General features: G+C 37.5%; 1 protein-coding gene across 1 annotated transcript; it reads right to left on the bottom strand.

Moving 5' to 3' along the window:
* Positions 1 to 7,698: 7,698 nt before the first annotated feature.
* On the bottom strand, positions 7,699 to 20,623 carry LOC124634405 (ras-related protein Rab-11A). Its single transcript, XM_047169978.1, has 6 exons — positions 20,334 to 20,623; positions 19,781 to 19,902; positions 12,610 to 12,842; positions 12,067 to 12,182; positions 9,367 to 9,513; positions 7,699 to 8,889 (listed from the first exon to the last, which is right to left on the bottom strand). Exons 1-5 carry the CDS (start codon positions 20,371 to 20,373, stop codon positions 9,383 to 9,385), a joined length of 642 nt encoding a protein of 213 aa, XP_047025934.1. The 5' UTR covers positions 20,374 to 20,623; the 3' UTR covers positions 7,699 to 8,889; positions 9,367 to 9,382.
* Positions 20,624 to 21,305: the final 682 nt, after the last annotated feature.

Consider the following 21,305-nt stretch of genomic DNA (forward strand, 5'->3'; position numbering starts at 1 on the left):
GTACCCCGCTAAAGATGACTGATAATTTTGTCGGTTTATCATAACAGTGTTGACTTTTTTGTTTATTAGACTATCTAAGTACACGTAGGTGTAAAATAAATATCATGATGTAATGATGCTGCAATTGCACTAAACCTTTTCAACTAATCTATGGATTTTGTGTTCCAAAAACCCACCGTACCTAATATCCGAACCCACCAGACGCAAACCTTTTGGATAGGTACGAGAGTAATTGTATGGTACTTATCTATTCGATTTCCGTGTACCGGGGCTGCTGAGACATTGTGATAAAGTCCATTTCACGAAAGAAGTACCGAAGACGCAGCGCTATATAGTGTCTATGCGATAGCTCAGTAAATACGTACAAAAATATATAAGTAGTTCCACAATTTTCCGCGGGACTTCTTCCTCGAAATGAACTTTGGGAATCTACCCGAATTAAGTTGGTCTAGTGTTACAAGTCGTCAAGGGGTAGTCGAACACCTCACTACCCCGTGCAAGAGAGCCCGTGCGAGGGCCAGCACTAGTGTGGGGCTGCGGAAGAATCTGGATTCCCGCGCCCCGCGCCCACCTGTAAGGAGGACACACTCCGCCCCTAAGACGACCCACTGACCCAGGGGGGTTTCAGCCGGTAAGAGTCCGGCACACCCCTCCGCCTCTCCCGCCTCTCCCCAGGCGGAGGAAGTCCATGAGGATAAACCCCCCCCCCCCCAAAAAAGTGTGTAACACTTTTTTTTTTGGGGGGGTTTATCCGTCCAGGGGGGTGTATCAGTTGCGAATTCTATGAAAGTGGTCTCAGGTTTGATTCCCGTGGCAGGTCAAAATAGCTTTATAAACTTATAAAGCTATTTCAAAAGAATGGCCGGAGCCTTGAAGTCCCATTGGATAAATTACAAATAGTGTATCTGTGTCTACGCATACCCTTGTGTGCGAAAATGAATTCCTGCACAGCTAGTTGCTCTTTTTCGACAACAGCCGCAGCCGACCGAAGTAGCTTAAACTTATGAATAATGGCCAGTGGCAGAAGTAGTCAAGTAGTTACAGACCTATACAATTAGGAACACGATTTGAACTTTGGGTGATATATTTCTTGAAGAAAGAATGAAAACCTGCGGTATAATCCAAGCCAGTCTCCATCTTAGGGTACCACAGTAGGTACCCCTTTTTTCATGGTCTTTCTACTGACGATTTTTTAGGTAGATAGAGGTTTGAAAGGAATATAATATTTTAGATGTCAATCCTCCTTGCGCCCATCCTGCACCGAGCAGGCTGGCAAGAAGAAGAAGTTAAGACGTCGACTGCGATGACAGACCTTCAGAATTGACATGATTTCCAAATTATCTTCAATGCTGTATTTTTAATAACTTCGTTTTGATATCGTTAAATCATTTATAAAAGTAACGTTTGTAAGCAATAAAACTTGCACGGTTGTATGTCTTTGAATTATGTGTTTTTAATGTTTGTCTACCCCTTCTGATCTGTCCTTTAAGATCAGAAGTGGGATAGCCACGCGTTCTTTACCGTTTCGTTTGCCGTCTAAATTCAGTAATTATTTGTTATGTTATTGAAACTACATCTTAACCGTAAATAAGTTTTATTTCTTACACTCGAGAGTATTCTGAAGAAAAAGTATGAACTAGTTATAGTTCCGATACCGTTACGATTCTATGAATGATCCTCATGTGCTGTGAAACAACCACGATATAACCGACAGCACATTGGAAGCCACAACATCAACATTATAGCAAAGAACTGGTCAAAGTCTTGACTAGAAATTGCGAGAGGAAAAGTGACAGCTGCTGTGTCTTGTTTGTAAAACAAAAAGCGATCGAATGCTGGAGATACTGAAGATAGCCCACCAGCTGGAACTGCCTCAGTTCGATCTTACGAAGATTCCTTACAGCAGCAGATCTGTGTTTTAGAGTGAACCTCTTGGATTTCTTTTTCAGGATGTGTAAAGCACTGAAGCTCGAAGACAGTGGCCCTGAAAAGCCATGTTGAAGTTTTACAAGTTGCACATAATAAATTTATGATCAATATTTTATGATTTGGACAGTTTTGGATTATGAATTTTGCAGATAGGGCTGAAACTTTTCAACTTATCATAGTACGAGGTATAAGTATGTCTGGTGTTGAGAAGGAAGTAAGAAGCGCTGTATCGTGTCGCTACCTTTTATCACGCTTTTAGAAAATGATTTCAACATAAAGCCCTAAAACTTCCAACTGTTAAAACAAATTGAATATTCTGTGCGATGCATGATTTACTGTACTAAAAATTGTGTTGAAAGAAGAGTATCGGTGTTGTTTTCATTATTCTTGGATACATTTTAAGAAATAATGGGAAATAATTTCTACTTATATAACAAGACCGCTTGTAGCTACAAAAATATCACCGGTTTCCATGGTTCCATGGTCCAGTTATTGTGTTTTTATGTTTCATGTGGTACATTTGTCTTATGGCGAGAATAGTATCTAATACGTGAGCTGGGAACATGTATCCTGTCTGTCGAGTGGAGCAGCTCATCAACATATCGCGAGGTCGCTCGTGCGTTTCGTGTGGAAGGAACCTCTACTCCTGTCTCGCTGTGGTGTCACATAATGTGACTCCCTGCTCTTATTATAAAGCGCAAAGGCCTAGCGCTGTTTGCAGAGATATTACAAGAAGCATGGAGTGATAATGCCTGGTGAGATCAATCCAGTTCTTATGTATCTTATCTTCTTCTTCTTCTTGTATATAAAAACTAACAATATATAACTGCCTCGTTGGTCTAGTTGTCGCAAGTGTGGCTGCTGAGCACGAGGTCTCGGGTTCGATTCCCGAGTCGGGCCGAAATCGCTTTGTGGGTTTTAGAAGACTTTCACAAAGCAGCCCGAAGCCTGGAAGTTGGTGATTGATTCACCCGTGCATCGGAGAGCACGTAAATGTCGGTCCTGCGCCTGATCTCTTTCCGGTCGTGTCGGATTGCCGTCCCATCGGGCTATGAGAGTGAAGGAATAGGGAGTGCACCTGTGTCTGCGCAAATGCTTGTGCACTATAATATGTCCTGCGCAGTTGGCTAATCTCCTTACATGAGAACAGCCGCCGTAGCCGATAATCGGCTAGGAGGACATCATCATCATCATATATAAAAATGAATTGCTGTTCGTTGGTCTCACTGGAACTCGAGAATGGCTGGACCGATTTGGTTGATTTTCGTTTTGAAATGTTTGTAGAGGTCCGGGGAAGGTTTAAACAGTAAAAGTTTGTTATAAATAGTTAAGAAATTCAGTCATACGCAACTATGGTAAATCCTCTTATTGGTTTATTGGTTTGCAGTGCGCGACGACTCGGGTTCGATTCTCGAAATGCGCTATGAATACTCGATTAATTTTATTAGATACTTAATACAAAACCTATGTTTTGAAATTTACGAAAGTGTTTGCAAGACACTGGAAACTGCAATAATGATGGCTAAATAGTAGAAGCAAAGAGATACATCTTCTATCTGCTTTTGAAATGTTTTGGCTTATCACATTTAACTAAATGTCTTTGCATGCAAGCTAGACTAGACAGAGCTCAATGAACTTGCTTCATATACTACCCTATTTATGACACTTTCTACTAAATACAGAAATGTCAGTTTGCTGCTACCATGGTATAACTATGTTGTTTTAGCCAATTGCTTACCAGTTTTGAGCAATTGCTTACCTATTATTTATAACGTTCACTGACTGAGTATACTTCAAATTGTGCGTCAGACCTATACCTTCTCAGTACACAGTCACAATCGTACACTCACAGACACACACTCACACACTCACAATCACTAAACAAGTTTGTTATTACGACATCAGTTGCTAGGAAGCTCACAATTTAGCCTTACTGGATCTTCACCGTTTAGGCACAGATTACTTTATAGTTGACATAGGAAAATGTCAATGGCCTTAGTAGAAGTGTGCACTAAGTTGCGCGAATTCTGGAATATTGAAATTGGGAGCTTAATTTTTTAGCAAATTTATAAGTCTCACGTCCAGTACATTACCAACTACTAATTGTTACGAGTTTTTACTTTATTAACATTTAACCTCATAAATCTACTTAACATTATGTTTTGCTGTACCTACGTTTAATTAAGGAGTGACTCGGAATATACCCCTGTAAGGCCTTTGCATTGGCATCGCGGCGACCGGGAATAGAGCTAGCATTAAACACTCAGTACGCTTCCTCCTCTCTCCTACTATTGTATGTGCAACAGGGTCCATAATTGTGACATAAATTACCTATAGAACAACAACTGTAAACATGATGGTGTGTATTAAAGAATTGAGTATTGAGTATAGAGCTGTTTCATATTTGTAATACTCTTGCTCTGATGCCTCCCGGGAAAGTCCCTGGAAGGTTTGAAGGACTGATAGCTGAGGCATGGAAGACAGCATTAATGTAAGATTTGTTTAGAGGAAGGCATTAATTGAAATGATTACTCCTAGTAAATGGCAATGATTCTTAACAATCTGGAAGCCTGACTAACAATGACAGCTTAGTTTGCGCTTTCCTATTAAAATGATTATGTTCACTTATACTCCTTACTAATAATGCATGAGAGTTCGTCAATTCATGTTTAAGTACTCAGATGCCTGAATCTGGCCCAAAGCCTACTTCTTTAACCTTCTGTCTACAGATATCGGAGATAAACTGAAACCAGAAAACACAATGAGATTTACTACGTGAGAAGCACATAATTTGACGACGTATGTGCTGCAGTTTCACACTTCTTGCGCTTGCTTTATTCCTGCATGCTTTACGGAGTGCCGACGGTCAGCACATCGCACGACATTGCTCGAATGATGAGAGCGAGTGGATAGTATGCCTGGTATATCATGCATTCAGGCGATCAGGTGATCTGTTTTATTTTCCATGTGGTTCTCAAGTTGAGTTCGCATTGGCCTCATTGTCTGGCAGACGCACAGCACGACTGCTGTCCAGTTTCGGGTTCGATCCCCGGGTCGGGCGGAAATCACTTTGTGGGTTTAGAGAAACTCCCAAAAGTAGCCCGAAATCTATAAGTTCGTGATAGACACCTATCCATCAGTGAGTTTATAAATGTTGATCATGCGCTTGATATCTCTCCGGTTGTATTGGATTACCGTCTCAACGAAATATGAGAGTAACAGTGCATCTGTGTTTGCCCAAATGCTTGTGAGCTATAGTGTGCCCTGCGCAGCTGGCTGATCAACTTAGAGAGAATTGCTGTTATGACCAGCAACTGGTTTAGACGCTATTCAGTCATACATCCGAGACAATTTTTCTCTTAGCTGAAATAAGTATTTCAATTGTGATTACCCGTGAGATGACGTCACATAATAATGCATTTACGAATAAGACTTATTGAGCCGAGCTTAATTATGGAACAGACTAAGTTAAAATTCACTAAGTTTTAGGTAGGCCTGGTAGTTAAGTCCTCGAGTCCTCGTAATTCCTCATGTGGCTCGTACTGGCACTGGTAAATATTGTGCGTTACATTGGATCAATGCTCAGCAGCAAGTACCCATACGAAAACTGTTACTAGTAGTTAAGCGACGAAGAGTGCCTCCGACCTTTAGAGTTACGTTTTTGCTGACTACTTAGTGAATACCGTGTGTTTAAGGTTCTTTCAAACAACTGGAAACGTACTCGTTTGTTTGTTCTAGTGTGTCCACAGAATGGGGAACTGTTGGGGACTATCAACCAATCGATATTTTGTTATGGTCAGAAGTGACCGAACGAAAAGATATTCCTTGGTATTATTTCTGTTACAGTGCACTTACACGAGGACGTGTAAAGCGCAGAATGGCCGTGTCGGCGCGGCCCACAGCGCGGCCCAATATTGCTGGCTAATTCCTTGTTGGTGGTCGTCATGGTGTTGTAAGGTGGCAACGTCAATTGAAATAACCATATGGAGTCTTAAGGAGAGTCTGATCTTATATACTTTCAATTTGTTGACCCCATCCCATCATGACCTTTTACCATACTACTGTACGATGAGTAACGATGATATTTTGGATTACTATTTTGATTTTATGTGTCAAAGTTATGTGTGTCGTGCAGCTTTTGGCTTATTTAGCCATAAAAGAAAGTGATTGCGGCACTAATAACCGCATAGACAAGCACTGCCACAATCGTCTGACCAAGATGCTCTGTGGCCAATGATGATGATGATGGTGATGATGTCAAAGTTATAATTAAGTCATGGATTTATTTCTTTGAAAACTTAAATCGTTCAAATGAATGGTCAGCAGTGGCCGAGCGAAATGCACCCCTCATAAAAGTTTATTAGAACGCCACTGCTTCCGCTGTGGCGAAGCAAGTGGACACCTCCTCAGCTTTCTTTGAGAGCTGCGAGGCAATTTGACAAGGACAAGGACTTTGACGACGTTCGAATGTACATGAGTCTCTGTGTGCGTGCCATGAAAGGTTGCATGAATATTGATGTGTTGATCTAATTGGACCTACTTTCAATGACTGATTTTGACCTTGACTGTAATTTTAGCTTGGAAATGGTCTTTTCTTTGATTTTGACTTTGACACACTGGTGGTGCCAGTTGTCTAGACCACTTTGAGAACGTATGAATGTACGGGTCTCTGTTTATACCGTGGCGGTGTTATTTTGGAGGCCGCTGAGAGAACATACGACGGTATGGGTCTCTGTTACCGTGGCGGTGTTATTTTGGAGGCCGCTGAGAGAACATACGACGGTATGGGTCTCTGTTACCGTGGCGGTGTTATTCTGGAGGCCGCTGAGAGAACATGCGACGGCATGGGTCTCTCTTTCACGTCGTCATAGTATGCAACCTAAATGGCTTAATTGCGCGCCTATGCTATGAGCGTGTGTAATGACATGCAAACTGGGAGCCTCTGTCTCTGTTTCACGTCGTCATAGTATGCAACCTAAATGGCTTAATTGCGCGCCTATGCTATGAAGGCGTAAAATGACATGCAAACTGGGAGCCTCTGTCACCCGGCGGTGTATGGGGAGTGATGGAAATCCGGATTCTGTCATTCACTATGCACTGAATCATATTTTTCCATTCGTGATAAGTCTGAAGCTATTTTTTATACATTTTTGCCTGTGGGCGCTTGAAGTGCACACATGCGCCCATGGTACGTACGAGTAACAAATAAAAGTAAAAAGAAGTTTTATTTTATTTTCTTCAAGATGTATGCTTCAGTCTTATTCACGACGCCGGGCAGAATATTGATATGTTTCCCACATATGTTTCAGAATACGAGCAACCTCATGCTGGTTCCCTTGGGGAAGATAGACCTGAGGCTAATGACGCGAATGATGATGCATCCGAAAGCGTGGATGAAGGTGCAGTCAACGACGGGGATGAAGATGCGGTCGAGGACGCCACGCCGTCAGGAACGGCCGTTTTAGATGTCAATCCTCCTTGCGCCCATCCTGCACCGAGCAGGCTGGCAAGAAGAAGAAGTTAAGACGTCGACTGCGATGACAGACCTTCAGAATTGACATGATTTCCAAATTATCTTCAATGCTGTATTTTTAATAACTTCGTTTTGATATCGTTAAATCATTTATAAAAGTAACGTTTGTAAGCAATAAAACTTGCACGGTTGTATGTCTTTGAATTATGTGTTTTTAATGTTTGTCTACCCCTTCTGATCTGTCCTTTAAGAATAATATAATACATAAAAAATTTAGATAAAAAAGAAACACCAAGAAATTTACATTATATTTTATTATCTTTGTCTTTAATAAAGTAATTACAGGTAGGCACTAAAAAAATAATCATGCATATTGAAGACCATAATACAATAACATATTTCTTAGATACAACAAAGACCGCATCCTCTCTTGAGAAATAAACCGGCCAGAGGCCTTAGTGCCGATGTTAGGACATTCGCCGACCGTCAATAGTGATGGCACGGGGCCCGAACACATGCCGTGTTCTCGTAGCGAATAGAGGGCAGTTAACAATATATATCCCAACGAGACGAACATCAAGCGAGCTTACAGACTAGCGCCGGAGACCGTCCGGCCTCGTCCGAAACATTAACTTCAACATGACGCAAAAATAAACAATAAAAGCTTCAATAAAATGTACATGTCACGCCGTTTCCATAGAAGGCACGTATTCGTAAAAGAAAAAAGGTATCCCTTTTAAAAAAGCTATCTCGTTACTTAGTAAAAACTACCAGCTATAGTGTATTACAAAACAATTAGACATACTTTAATTATGAAGCTATGATTTGTGTGCTATTAAACAGTGAATTTTACGCGAATTCCGTTTACCAGCCCGATTATTGCTCATTTTATAAGGAATTTAAGCCTAATACTATGGAAAAAATATATAAATTATAACGGCTTTTAGTAACTTTTCTTCATTATTTATTTGACTAAATAAATAATAGCATATAACATGAATTATCTACTAACGAAAATATGGTTTACCCCTAAATAAAAAAAGATAAATTCAGGTATAAATTACACAGGTATAGTGTGTCTAGCGCCAAAATTAATAAACTCGGGTGCTTTCTATAACCGAAGCATAGTTCCTTTACTAAGTTGTGTTATATTGAATCGTCTCTTCACGTTACGATAATTATTATATATTTTTTACTTTATTCGTTCGGACACTAAATATCAATAATTACACAAAGCTATCTACATGAGCCACTCTTAACCGTTTTTGTGTTAGTGTTGCCAGATAACAAATACATATCGTGCCATAGACAACTTATGGCAAACTTCGTGGTTATAAGATTTCATCTTTAGTGTTAGACAGTATATTTTGGGTCTGGCAACCTAGTTATTATGTTGGTAAACACCATTGTCTGGGAATGATTCGTAATGATTGCATTTATATCTCCAGCCGCATCTCTCTTTCCGGCTCCGACGTAAACTGGACTTTCTGAAAAGATAAAAGATTTTTGTGTTTAGTTACCACTTATAAAAATAAGCTGACACATCAAATAAACCAGATTTTTAATTGTTGATAGATTAATAGCTTCTAGCAATTGAACTGTTTTGGCGAACATCTTTGCTAGCTGCCATCGAACATCCTCGGCAGTCATTACGGGTAGTCAGAAGTAAGTAAGTCTGACACCAGTCTAACCAAGGGGTATCGGGTTGCCCGGGTAACTGGGTTGAAGAGGTCAGATAGGCAGTCGCTTCTTGTAAATCACTGGTACTCAGCTGAATCCGGTTAGACTGGAAGCCGACCCCAACACAGTTGGATAAAGGCTCGGGAGATGACGGTAGAACTGTTTTAGCGTTCCATGAGTGTGCCGAAGGCTACTTGCCCTAAAAAGCCTTCTAACTGGCTATGATGATTTGATGAAGTTTGAATGTTCTCAACATGATCAAAAATTCAAGTATGTAAACTTACGCTCGGTGTGTACGGCCTACTGGCAGCACTGCTTGCGCACGTTGTCGGTGTGCGAGGGCCGCACGTCGGTGGGCTCGGCGTCGGGCCGGATCACGTCGCCCTCCGGCGGGTCGCGCATCTGCTTCTGAGATACGATCCTGTAGATTTCTGCAAGGAAAACAAGCATTTGGATAAGTCAAAATCAAAAGTCATTTATTCAAAGTAGGCTGAAAATGAGCACTTTTTGAACGTCAAATCTACAAAAGACAGTCCCCAAAACGCCTGCCCTTCACCACTTTCCATGTGTTTTTGCTGAGAAGAATAAGTGGTGGAACAAACTCCCCCAATTTGAAGAAATTTAGATCTATACTATAGATAGATAATGCTGACATGTCGTCAACCTCAGTCAGACATGTCAGACCACACTTATTTCAGAAACAGGTCCGATTGGAAAAATCATTTAAGTGTTAAACAGCCCGTATATCAAAGGCTTATCCAGTTGCATGGAACAGTGATTTACGTCTTTGTTAATTTAAAAACATTCAAACATAGATACCATCAGATTAATTTGTGTAGTCATTTCTGTCACTTGAGTAGGTATAGCTCTAGTAATTTAAAATAAGTTTTGTTTATCATATTATCATTTCTTTGATCTCTACGTTTATCATTTAGGTGAAGATTATATTATTTGGCAACAATAAATAGGTATGAACAATTCTGATAACGATTAATTACACCATCTATAAAAGATTCCATTCCTATTGAGGTTTCCTAAAATTCCTAATACAGAGTTTACAAGTGTTTGTGCCACAGACAGGAACAAAAGAACATTTGTGTTTTTGTCAGTAATTGGAACATTTCATCACAACACACTAATATTATAAAAGCAAAAGTTTGTGAATGTGTTTGTTTCTTATTCATGCGCAAAAACGACGGAACAGTTTTTGATGAAACTTGGCAGTAATAACTTATACATCAAAATAACATATAGGCTACTTTTCGTCCAGATTTGGGATGTAGTTCTCTCAGGAAACGAGAGAAACAGAAGCGGAAGCTGTTTTAACACAAATACAGTCAAATAATATTCCATTATCCAGAGACAATCATAATAAAGTTTATCATTTGACCTTACTGCCGTATCGAGTGAAATGACCCCAAAATAGTTGACATTGTTATTGAGGCGGACTGGTCTAAATATAGACTATGACCGGTGTCGCGTCGCCCCAAACTGACGGACGTTGACTTGACATGTATATCCACTATACACGCATTTACCAACTATGGAGAAACATTATAAAGGATCCATCTTGAAAGTAGTATGGAATATGGGAATGTTAGATATCGAATATTTTTATTTTTAGGCACTTAGTACATTCTCAAAATGGCCAAGCCAGTTAGGTCGAATCCTCAAGAGCTTAATAGGGATAATGGCTTGCATAAGAAAAACACTACTTATGAGACGATTATATTTTTATGAAGTGCATTTTTATTTTTGGGAGACAAAACCCAAGAATGCTTATCACTCAATTGCAGTTCCAATGCCATGTGACTCCTTACTCATTTTGTTGGCACAGATATTATCGAAAAGCTTTTTGCTTGCGCAAAGTTGGCTACTATTGTAAATAAAAAACTGAACAAAACACATGCGTGCACTAAGATCAAGAAAGCTAGTTAGCCAACTGTAGGATCAGTAAGTAAGAAAAATTAAAAATTTTGAAAAAACCCCCGACGGTAAAAATCTTATTGAAAAATAATAAAATAACTCAAAACCCCCGACTTAACCCAATTATATAGGAATATCCGTCGGGGGCTGCCATTAAACCAGCTAAAGAATTTCTAGTGTCGTGAATACAATTATTGAAGAATTGTAGATGTTTAACGATGACATAAAATACACTCAATTAATTGTTGAAATTTCATACAGAAAAGGCAGCCCCCGACGGTTATTCCAATATAATTGGGTTAAGTCGGGGGTTTTGAGTTATTTTATTATTTTTCAATAAGATTTTTACCGTCGGGGGTTTTTTCAAAATTTTTAATTTTGTTAATTTTATTTCAGACTTTTTAGAGAGCATATACGAATTATAGTCTATATAACATGTTATTGCAATATTATTTTGCACCGATATTTTAGCGCCCTCTAGTGAATTACAGGCGTAATTTTTATTATTTGGGAACATGCATTAAGCACGTACACATTGCTGATGAAAACAGAATTGTAATCGGACGTTTTGATTATATTGCAACATTGTTTGGCACTAATATTGTGGCGCCCCCTAGTGAGTAATAGCCATGACACCTATCTAAGAACATGAACTCATCGAACACAAAGCCGTTATTGAAAACCGCATCAAAATCGGATCATTAACTTAGAAGGTAGGTGGGAACATTACTTTGCTGTTTGGACTAATATTGTGGCGCCCCCTAGTGAGTTACATCCATGACACCTGTCTAAGAACATGAACACATCGAACACAAACCCTTTATTGAAAACCGCATCAAAATCAGATCATTAGTTTAGAAGATATGTGGGAACATTACTTTGCACAAACGCACACACAAACACACAAACGCACATCTCTCACCCTAAACGCATATACCTGCTCCGTTCCGTCGTGGGTAAAAATGATAACAGAATATCGAGAAATCGTAAAAACTATACCCTATCTTTGACAACATGTTAATTAAGAAAGCAGTTGAAAGTTAACAAAGTATAATTACCAGTTAGAATGTTCTGGAATGCAGGCTCGACGTTAGTTGAGTCGAGAGCGGATGTTTCAATAAAACTAAGACCGTTCCTTTCCGCGAATGCCTTGGCCTCTTCTGTTGGGATGGATCTGGAAATAAGAAAAAAAAAACAGTTTTTATTGACTTCTTCAAAAAGAGATACCTGATCGGGATTTTGTTAAACAAATCACTGGGTCTCTGATCTATAGAAGTATGAATCAGAAGGTGTACCCTCTGGGAGACTCTGCTCTAGCTAGAATCATAATTATGGAGAAAAGGGAGGACGTTCTAAAGGATCTCATAAACAATATTTGTATGTATATTTTTGGTGTCCAAAAATGCTGTTTAAAGCTTAATTCAAATAGTTTTTTTTGTAGATTGATTGACAACGCACCATTCAAGGGCTTCACCCAGTTAATTTCATTGAGGAGGTCATTTAGGCAGTCGCCCCATTTAAAACACTGGTAGTTACTCATTTACATCCGATTAAGACTGGAAGCCGACCCTAACGTTGTTGAGCGACAAAATATTACAAACCTGAGGTGCCTGAGATCGCTCTTGTTACCAACAAGCATGATCAGTATATTCTGATCGGCGTGATCGCGAAGCTCGCGCAACCATCGCTCGACGTTCTCGTAGGACAGATGTTTGGCTATGTCGTACACGAGAAGCGCGCCGACCGCGCCGCGGTAGTAGGCTGACGTGATCGCGCGGTACCGCTCCTGGCCGGCCGTGTCCCATATCTGGGCTTTTATGGTTTTGCCGTCCACCTAGGACAAATGAAAATTATAAGTTAGGAAGATATTGTATCATACATTACAAAGGGTTGGGAAAGTGACTGCTTGTGGTCTTATGAGGCGTTGGGATTGTCTAAGACAATAGGTACAGACGTCAGCAGGTCAATCTACCCGAATCTATCCAATTTTACCAATCGAATCTATCCTTCTACTATTACAAGAGGGTTGAAAATCGATTAAAGAGTCTGCTGTACACATTAATCGAAACACACAATGAATTAGACAGCAGTAAGAGTATTGTGTAGCAAGAAATAGCTTTTGATATCTTGCTAACTGTGCAATTTACTCTTTCATAATTTTCATAAAAACATCGATTTCGTGTAAACACGACACCATATTAATAGAAAATGCCTGAGGCATCATAAAGGAAAGTGCGGATTTACTTTCCTATTTCATATTTTTATGTGATTTTCCGTATACAAGGTGTGTTGTAGTGACAACAATAGAAGTGGCAGGGTCGATACCCCATGCCACCATGCCAACACCTTGGCGACCCCATTTATTCGCCGATCATTATTTATAGGTACATTTCAACGACAGCCGACAGCCATTGAACTCTGCCTTCCTTTTCTTGATTTTCTATTTAGTTGATAGCATAATAATTATGAATTTTATTTATTGAAGGACTTTCTTCTAATATAGGTTTAGAAGAAAAAGTTCAATGTCACTGTGTATCTGTGATGTATGTCATGTATGTTAGATTTTTCATATCGACCTCAATATCAACAAACCACTTAGGTAGCGTTTTAAGGTTCATGACCGGTCCATTTATTCCTAATCGCGACTTTAAGCTTTCTAACCAAATAAAAACATCAAAATAACTCGAAGAATTAAAGACTACCGGTGATATACCGTATTAAAAGAAATCCGTTTTAAAGTTTAATCAGACACAATAAATAAAGCTTGCATTCATACATGACATTAGTTTAATTCGATCAATAGCGAGTCTACATAACGGCACATCGTATGGGGGTCATCAGTTTGGCAGTACGTGTTACCGGTATGATGACGTCAGGATCCATGATTAAGTATTATTTACTGTTTATCCTGTGAGGATGATTAGTTAATTAACTATGCATATTTCGTTGTAATTTCCATATTCCACTACTGGTTGTGGCGTGGCGGAAATTATTAACAACATTTTTGATAATAATTTTATAGTTATAATTAAAAGCTTCTGTTCAACTAACGAAATAGTTTTAAACATAGGAAAATCTTGAATATCCACTTTTCCGCTGCACCCAGTGCGGAAGGGGGTCATTTGATGATTTCCCTATTAGTAAATTAAGAAAGACTAATTTAACTCACACTTAAATGAAAGTTTTTAAATGTCTTACCTATTCTTGTGCCTCGAAAAGTAGCCTATAGTATTTATATTATATTCTAATTCATTATGTACAATATCTAGTCGTAAAGCTAGTCGAAACTACTAGCTTTACATCTCTATAGAACTCACTCTCCATGAAAGAAAGTTAATAATGTTCCCACGTCTTCTCATTACTTTATTTACGGTGGTTGACATGAAATTACTATGTCTTATGACGTCAAATGTGTGTGTGTGTGTGTGTAACTACGATTGGTGGGTAGTGATACGCAGCGCGTGTATAAAGATAGCCTTAATCAAATATGACTCAGTCAATATTATAGATAGGTATTCGATTTATTTATATTAAGTATGTTTTTACCACAAATTACACATTATTCCAAATTAAAAGATCAAGTTTTACGGCCAAAGACTACTGATAAAACTGTAATGACGAGTTCCAATGCAGCATTCATTTGGCAGCAAGACCTGACCTATGCTAACAGTTCTATTATATTCTGGCTCTTGTATCTGATAGCAAACATGTTGCATTGAGTGCTGAAAAAGCTGGTGCTCCACAAAATATTAGGTTTATTCTCTTATCTCTAATTACATTAAAAATCGAAATAAAAGATACTGCGCAGTATACAAATCACAGTTTCAAATTACACTACGTAGCTACATATCTAGTGAATAGAAACTTTGGAGTCGTATAGATATCGCAGTAAGCACAGTTTTATGAATAATTGAATGACTAGCATTCGCCTTGCACGAAGGCTATTTTCAAAGAAACTGTTTACAGATATTAGTTTCACTTTTACAGATTGAAAAAGAAATTGATAAATATTTTAAACATTTAAATGCTACTTTAGAAAATTGGTTTCTTGATTAGTAATGGAACATATTCTGCATCTAAAGCAAGTTTTATGTATTTTACTTATTCGGTAGTTTTGCGTTTTAAGACGGTTGTTCTAAATAAAGCCATAAAATACAAGTAACAGTTCCATTTCATAGACTACAATACATTAAATCTCGGCCTTTGACACAAAGGTGTCGTGAGGTAAGCCGATTATACATAAGAAGGTTATCGATACAAGAATCGATTTCTTGAGTAAAAAAACTTTTACACTGGCTAGATACAACGAAGTTGAGGAAGAACTTAAAGAAATAAAAAAAATTACAAAATTCATGCAGGGATGCAATCGAGTGGGTGGAGTTTATTTCGAAAGTGTGTATTGGCTGAGGGAGGATTAATGTAAGGAGGCAGGGGCATAGGTAGGCTGTAATGATACTAGGACATAGAGGAATTAAATCGAGGATCATATTCCGCAAACCCTAACAGCGCTTCCCGTGCGTTGCCGCGCGGAAAACCATCAATGTGAAACGGTGTAAACAGGACAGAAAAAACCTAGAGTAACATAAAAAAGGTTAATAATTATCAAGAATTGATTTAAAATTCTGTGTGAAATCGGATTTGTGCACCCATTATGAAAACTGTAACTGATTTTGCATCATCGATACATTATACCGATTTCTTATGAATCATTTAGTGAGACATATGAACATGACACACCAATTAGTAATTTAATTTACGTCCGCCTTAAGACAATACCTGAAGGTCTACCACAGATAGTGTACAACGCAAGCAATATTGGGCAAATGTTCCTACTTTCAGTGGAATCTTATGGACGGAGTGATACCTACAGGACCCTGAGTAGACCAGAGTAAATCGGCCTTATCAATGGCTCCTTCACTACCATTGAGTATGGATAGACGTTGGTACCACAAGTAGACAACTTCATACAAGCTAGTAAAAATAACTAGTTTATTTTTAAAACAGTCATTGTCTAGACATGGAAGACACGTCATGATGCATAAATGTATGGCAACGCGATTGATCGGGGCAATGTGCATTACCATTGTGGCGGCTATCAAATGTTGATAACAATGTAAGAGATTAAAATTTAATATTTTAATTTGTTGATAGGTTTTAAAATATTGGGGAATTATACTGGTATTTTTTATAGGAACACCGTTTCTATTCCATAGATTAAAAATATATTTCTGTAAAACACTACAATTTCTTACTATTGCTTGGATAAATTGACCGTACTTAGTTTTAATCTTACGTTTAAGTTCTTAATTAATTTGGAAAAGTTTATTTTCGGCAGTTTTTTCGACCCCAACATGATATATAATTTTCCAATCCGAATAGTACCTGGTTAAGAGATTTCTAAATTAGAATAATAAACGAGAAGATACGTATCTAAAGGTACTATAGGCGAGTTGTGCAATTAATACTTAAGTACCCTAGCAACATTGCTGAGCTAATAAATTGTGAAGAAAAAGTACCACCCATACAAGAAATTGAAAATTAAAAAATGCTCTCCCCCCAGCAACTAGCAGAGAATTAGTCCCTTATCTATAATTAACCTCAATTGAAATTGAATACAATCAATTGAACATAACTGGTGTTCAAGATTACCAATTAACTGACTGATTTATTTTGATTTACTATCACAGCATAACCAAATAATTAATTGTGATAATTTAATTAAATAATTTTATGCTAAGCTAAAAAATATATTAGCTTGTTAACTGGTTAATTAGACAAACTTAATAATTAAATTGATAGTAGATATATGGTGTAAAATTCATATATTCATTTGTAGAATAAGTTCTACAGTCTACAACACTTGGCTAGCTTGCTTGCACATCTAAATAACTGTGCTACAGAATTTCAATGGAAAAATTCAATTTAACTTTCGAGATTTAATTTAGATATACGTAAATAGCGACCAGCCCTGGCTTGGCACATGTAGGTATACATTATATACTTAAACTTTCCTGTTGAACCACTCCATGTGTAAAAACCTGCTTCAAAACGTGGGGTGTAGATATAAGGAGTGTAGCATACATAGAGACAGACAGAAGGAAGCGACTCTGGTTTCCACTATGTGGTTATGATGTGGGTAACAGTTAAATATGATAAACCAATGGTTGCAATTACATTGTATCATAAATAAACCGGCCAAGTGCGAGTCGGACTCGCGCACCGAGGGTTCCGTACAAATCCTGTATAGATAAAAAGCGAGTCTCGCGCTAACCGCAACTTTCCACATAGATAGGTTTTGACTGCCATTGTGGGATCGATAGCAAAGATCAGATATAGTTATGGGAACTCCTTTACAATTTATAACGTAACCTTGTGTTGGAGCTTATTTTATTTTAGGTGATGAGAATTCAGTACTAATGGGATCTTTTATTTTTGAGGGATTAATCACCTGCATTTTACAAACAAATCCAACTTCAAACATATAAAAAAGCAACAAGAAAACAAAAGCAAGAAAGAAATTAAAAAGATGTTAGGTGCATCGGTCTAGAAGTCGGTGTCTAGAGGATGCATCTATATTTATTTTACCACCGAGATCTAGACCGATGCATATAAACAGTTTTCTTGTTGTTTTTAGAAGTTGTTTTTTTTTTGTAAAAAGTTTTTATTTTTAACTTTTGTGAAAAGTTCTCGTCAATACGAATAATATAACCCCAAACACGACGTTACTAAATCATACCGTTGAGGAGTTCTCTCGACTTTCTCACGTCTCCATCATCAAGAAAGCTCTAAACCTTCACTGTTTGATAGTATCACCAGACATACATCTGAGAATCAAGTTTTAATCCTATGCATGCCTACAATTTCTGATAGTTGCCCTCGATTTCTCAGGATTTCCATCATCAGATCCTGACCTGATGACAATGGAAATAAACGGCGAGTATACTCTTTTACTACAAAGAAATGATTTCTTAAATCCGTCAAACTTGGTCGTTTAAATTCCCCATTGAAATGAGGAAAATATTTGATTTGATTTGATAATATTTTAATATATTATGTAACTTCAAATTTATCATTTTCGCAATTTTTCCTTTATCTGTACTATATAACGTTGCTTCTTGCCGAATTTCAAGATTCTGAGTTCACGGGAAGTACCTTGTAGGTTTTGATTCCCTAGCGTGTGACGGAAATTCGTCTAAGGTGTCGGTATAACTGCTGTATCTTTTGATCGCGTTAACTTAGATGTTTGATTTTTTTACTGCCTAAAGGGACAATAGACCTAGGTATTTGGTATAAATTTCAATTTGATACCTTTATTCGTTCGTGAGAAATAAGGTAGTAAGTTTAATTTTATTAAAATATTTTTTTTTTACATTATATAACTAAAAAAATGAGATTTTCGTAATTTTTCCTATATTTGCATTATATGACAATGCTTCATGCCAAATTTCAAGACTCTGAGTTTACGGGAAGTATCCTGTAGGTTTTGATTCCTTTGCGAGTGTCGAAAATTTGTTGAAAATATCGACATAATCGGCTGTATCTTTTGATTGGCTTGGCTTAGAAGTTTGATATTTTCACAGCTTAAAGGGACAATAGACCTGAGTACTTCATGTGAATTTCAGCTTGATACGTCCACGCGTTCTTGAGATAAAGGGTCTTGACAGACAGACAGACAGACAGACAGACAGACAGACAGACAGACAGACAGACAGACAGACAGACAGACGGACAACAAAGTGATCCTATAAGGGTTCCGTTTTTCCTTTTGAGGTCCGGAACCCTAAAAATTAGTAGAAACAGTGAATTCTTAATTTTTGAACATTTTGGATGCAACATATATGGGCCTAATGCAAATATTCACATGAGTTACGTAAATACTGAATAATTCATGTTTGCCCCTCCATAAATGATATCTTAGTGAAGTGAGTTAGAAAGTAAAAGATATTATCTTTGTTGTTAAATTCACTTGTGGGCGAACAATGGATAGCATTTTTTATATGAGAATGTGTTGGTGTGGTCTCTATTAAGATTGATATTTTATTATTATTCAGGTGACAAAGTAAGAGCATTATAGTCTATGACTTTCTTACTTTTGGTGACCTAATGAAAAACTATTGCAATTGAGAGTATACATTTATAAAACTACAAATAATAAATTAAGTAATTCCTTTAATTTACCTTCCTTCCAATGACACATACATTACATTAGTCGAAAAGCTACTCTATTTTTGGATTTATTTAGAGATAAACAGGAAATAATACTGTGGTTTTCCCTTTTAGATATTTTAAACACCCTAACTGATGGTGTGATAATAGAATTTATTGACCATAATGACAATATAAGATGTTAAGTGGAATACAAATCTCAGAATTGTGATATTTTAACTGTTCATAAACCTAAAACAAAAAGTCTTTGGACCACCCATTAAGATACACAGAAGCAAAGGGTATAACAAATTAAAAGGTAATAGTATTAACTCATGTAAGTTACTGGAAAGATACTAATTGCAGAAAGTAGTTGCAATAGATCCACATAATTATTGAAACCTACGCAGACCAACTATGAATTTCTTTGTCTTAGTTCATGTAAAATTCTGCAAGTAATTTACAGTTTAATAAAAGCCATTGTATCCCATGTCAATAACATGAAAAACAGATTTCCAATAACCCTAAAACACATAGTAAACAAAAGGTTTCTCTGCTAACAATGGTAGCAGGTCATTAACATGTACTTAACATAAGGTTGTGATACAAAACAAAAACTGTATTTACCTCTATACTTCTTGTTGCGAATTCCACGCCAATTGTGGATTTAGACTCTAAGTTAAATTCATTTCTAGTGAAACGTGATAGGAGACTGCTTTTACCGACCCCAGAATCACCTATTAGAACAACTGAAACAAAGAAATACCAAACATTAACAAATGCATGTTACTCACGAAAAAACTAGTTCCTATCCACATTTTAGTGCCAGAAACGTAACAGTTAATGATTAGATCATACGTGAGCTGGAAGGTGACTCACGAACAACGAAAATTTACGAGAAATCGATCGATGTGACTCAATCAGCTGATGGTATACTAACTTGAGTGTTTCTTACCAAAACCTAATTAAACACACATTTACTCAAATATTACACTTTAATCATTTCAATTTGAGGGTAATATAATACAAAACCAAGAGGAAAATCATATCAATCACTTTTTCCTACGTCATTGGGAGATGAAACAATGGTTTTGGGAAGATACACATCGAATCGAAATATCTCCATAAATACAACAATAGGGCTGTTTAATAATGCACCCCAGAATAGAAAGAACGTTACCTTTAAACAAATAATCGTATTCGTCCTCTCTTGTGCCCATTTTGATTTATCTAGAGCTCTCTTCTAATCGACGTCAGAATCGGTCAGCTATAAAACGTCAAGATGAAACGTAAACAAAAATAACTGGAGACACAAATATCACAGTTTTTATAAACACTACACAGTTTCTGGAATATCACTTTTAGGTAAAGATTAATTAGATTTATACTGGTTTCAAACTATTAAAATCCTAAATTGTCATCGGGACAAAATGGCGGATTGTTTTACGCCCCTCTTGGGTGCGTTCAAAACTATGTATAACAGGTTCAGAGTAATGGAAGCTTTTTAGACAAACATGAAAATGTTTTTTGAAAAATTTTTATACTTAAAATGGAATGGACACATAATTTATTATAAATTGATAACTAACGCCAAGAGTGAAGAAATTATTTTCTAGAAGCCGATTAAACATTTAATAAAATACAATACTTCATTAGTATTGGAACGTACTTTAAATTTGACGCTACGAATCTGACGGAAACTCGCGTGACAGGTTCAATGCCAAGTGCCAACATATACAATGCGTTCACAAATAAGAAAATACTTCTCTACTGTGTGTATGTGGTGCATAAGAGTCCGTTCACACATACCGGCTCGGGTCCGATCGGCTCCAAGAGCATGCAATCAGAGCCAAACGTCCGCAAGACCGAGACATGCAAAAATAAACCTTACTACAAATACTAAGTACTCGATTTTCAACGTATTAAGAATTTGCTCTCCTCTCCGAGCCGGTCTGTCTGAACGGACACGTGGCACAATCTAACACTTTTATCTAATAAAATAGTTTCCGATCGAATTAATATGGAAGTCGCCAGCCGATCACGCATATGTCGTTAATACTAAATCTTGGGTCTCAGGTAGTAGTAGGTAAGGCCACATAAACAGGGTGATGCTAAGAATTTTAAAAGTTGCCCAATAAAACCTCCAGGTGCA

Source organism: Helicoverpa zea, chromosome 11 (assembly GCF_022581195.2).
Source record: "Helicoverpa zea isolate HzStark_Cry1AcR chromosome 11, ilHelZeax1.1, whole genome shotgun sequence".
NCBI lineage: Eukaryota > Metazoa > Arthropoda > Insecta > Lepidoptera > Noctuidae > Helicoverpa > Helicoverpa zea.

What these genes read in the sequence shown, in the direction of transcription:
- LOC124634405 (XM_047169978.1), bottom strand. Translation starts at nt 20,373, where the DNA reads ATGGGCACAAGAGAGGACGAATACGATTATTTGTTTAAAG. An exon ending in ATACGATTATTTGTTTAAAG is followed by an intron (nt 19,903 to 20,333) that starts GTAACGTTCTTT and finishes TCTTTGTTTCAG; the next exon opens with TTGTTCTAATAGGTGATTCT. An exon ending in AGCGATCTCAGGCACCTCAG is followed by an intron (nt 12,183 to 12,609) that starts GTTTGTAATATT and finishes TCTTATTTCCAG; the next exon opens with ATCCATCCCAACAGAAGAGG.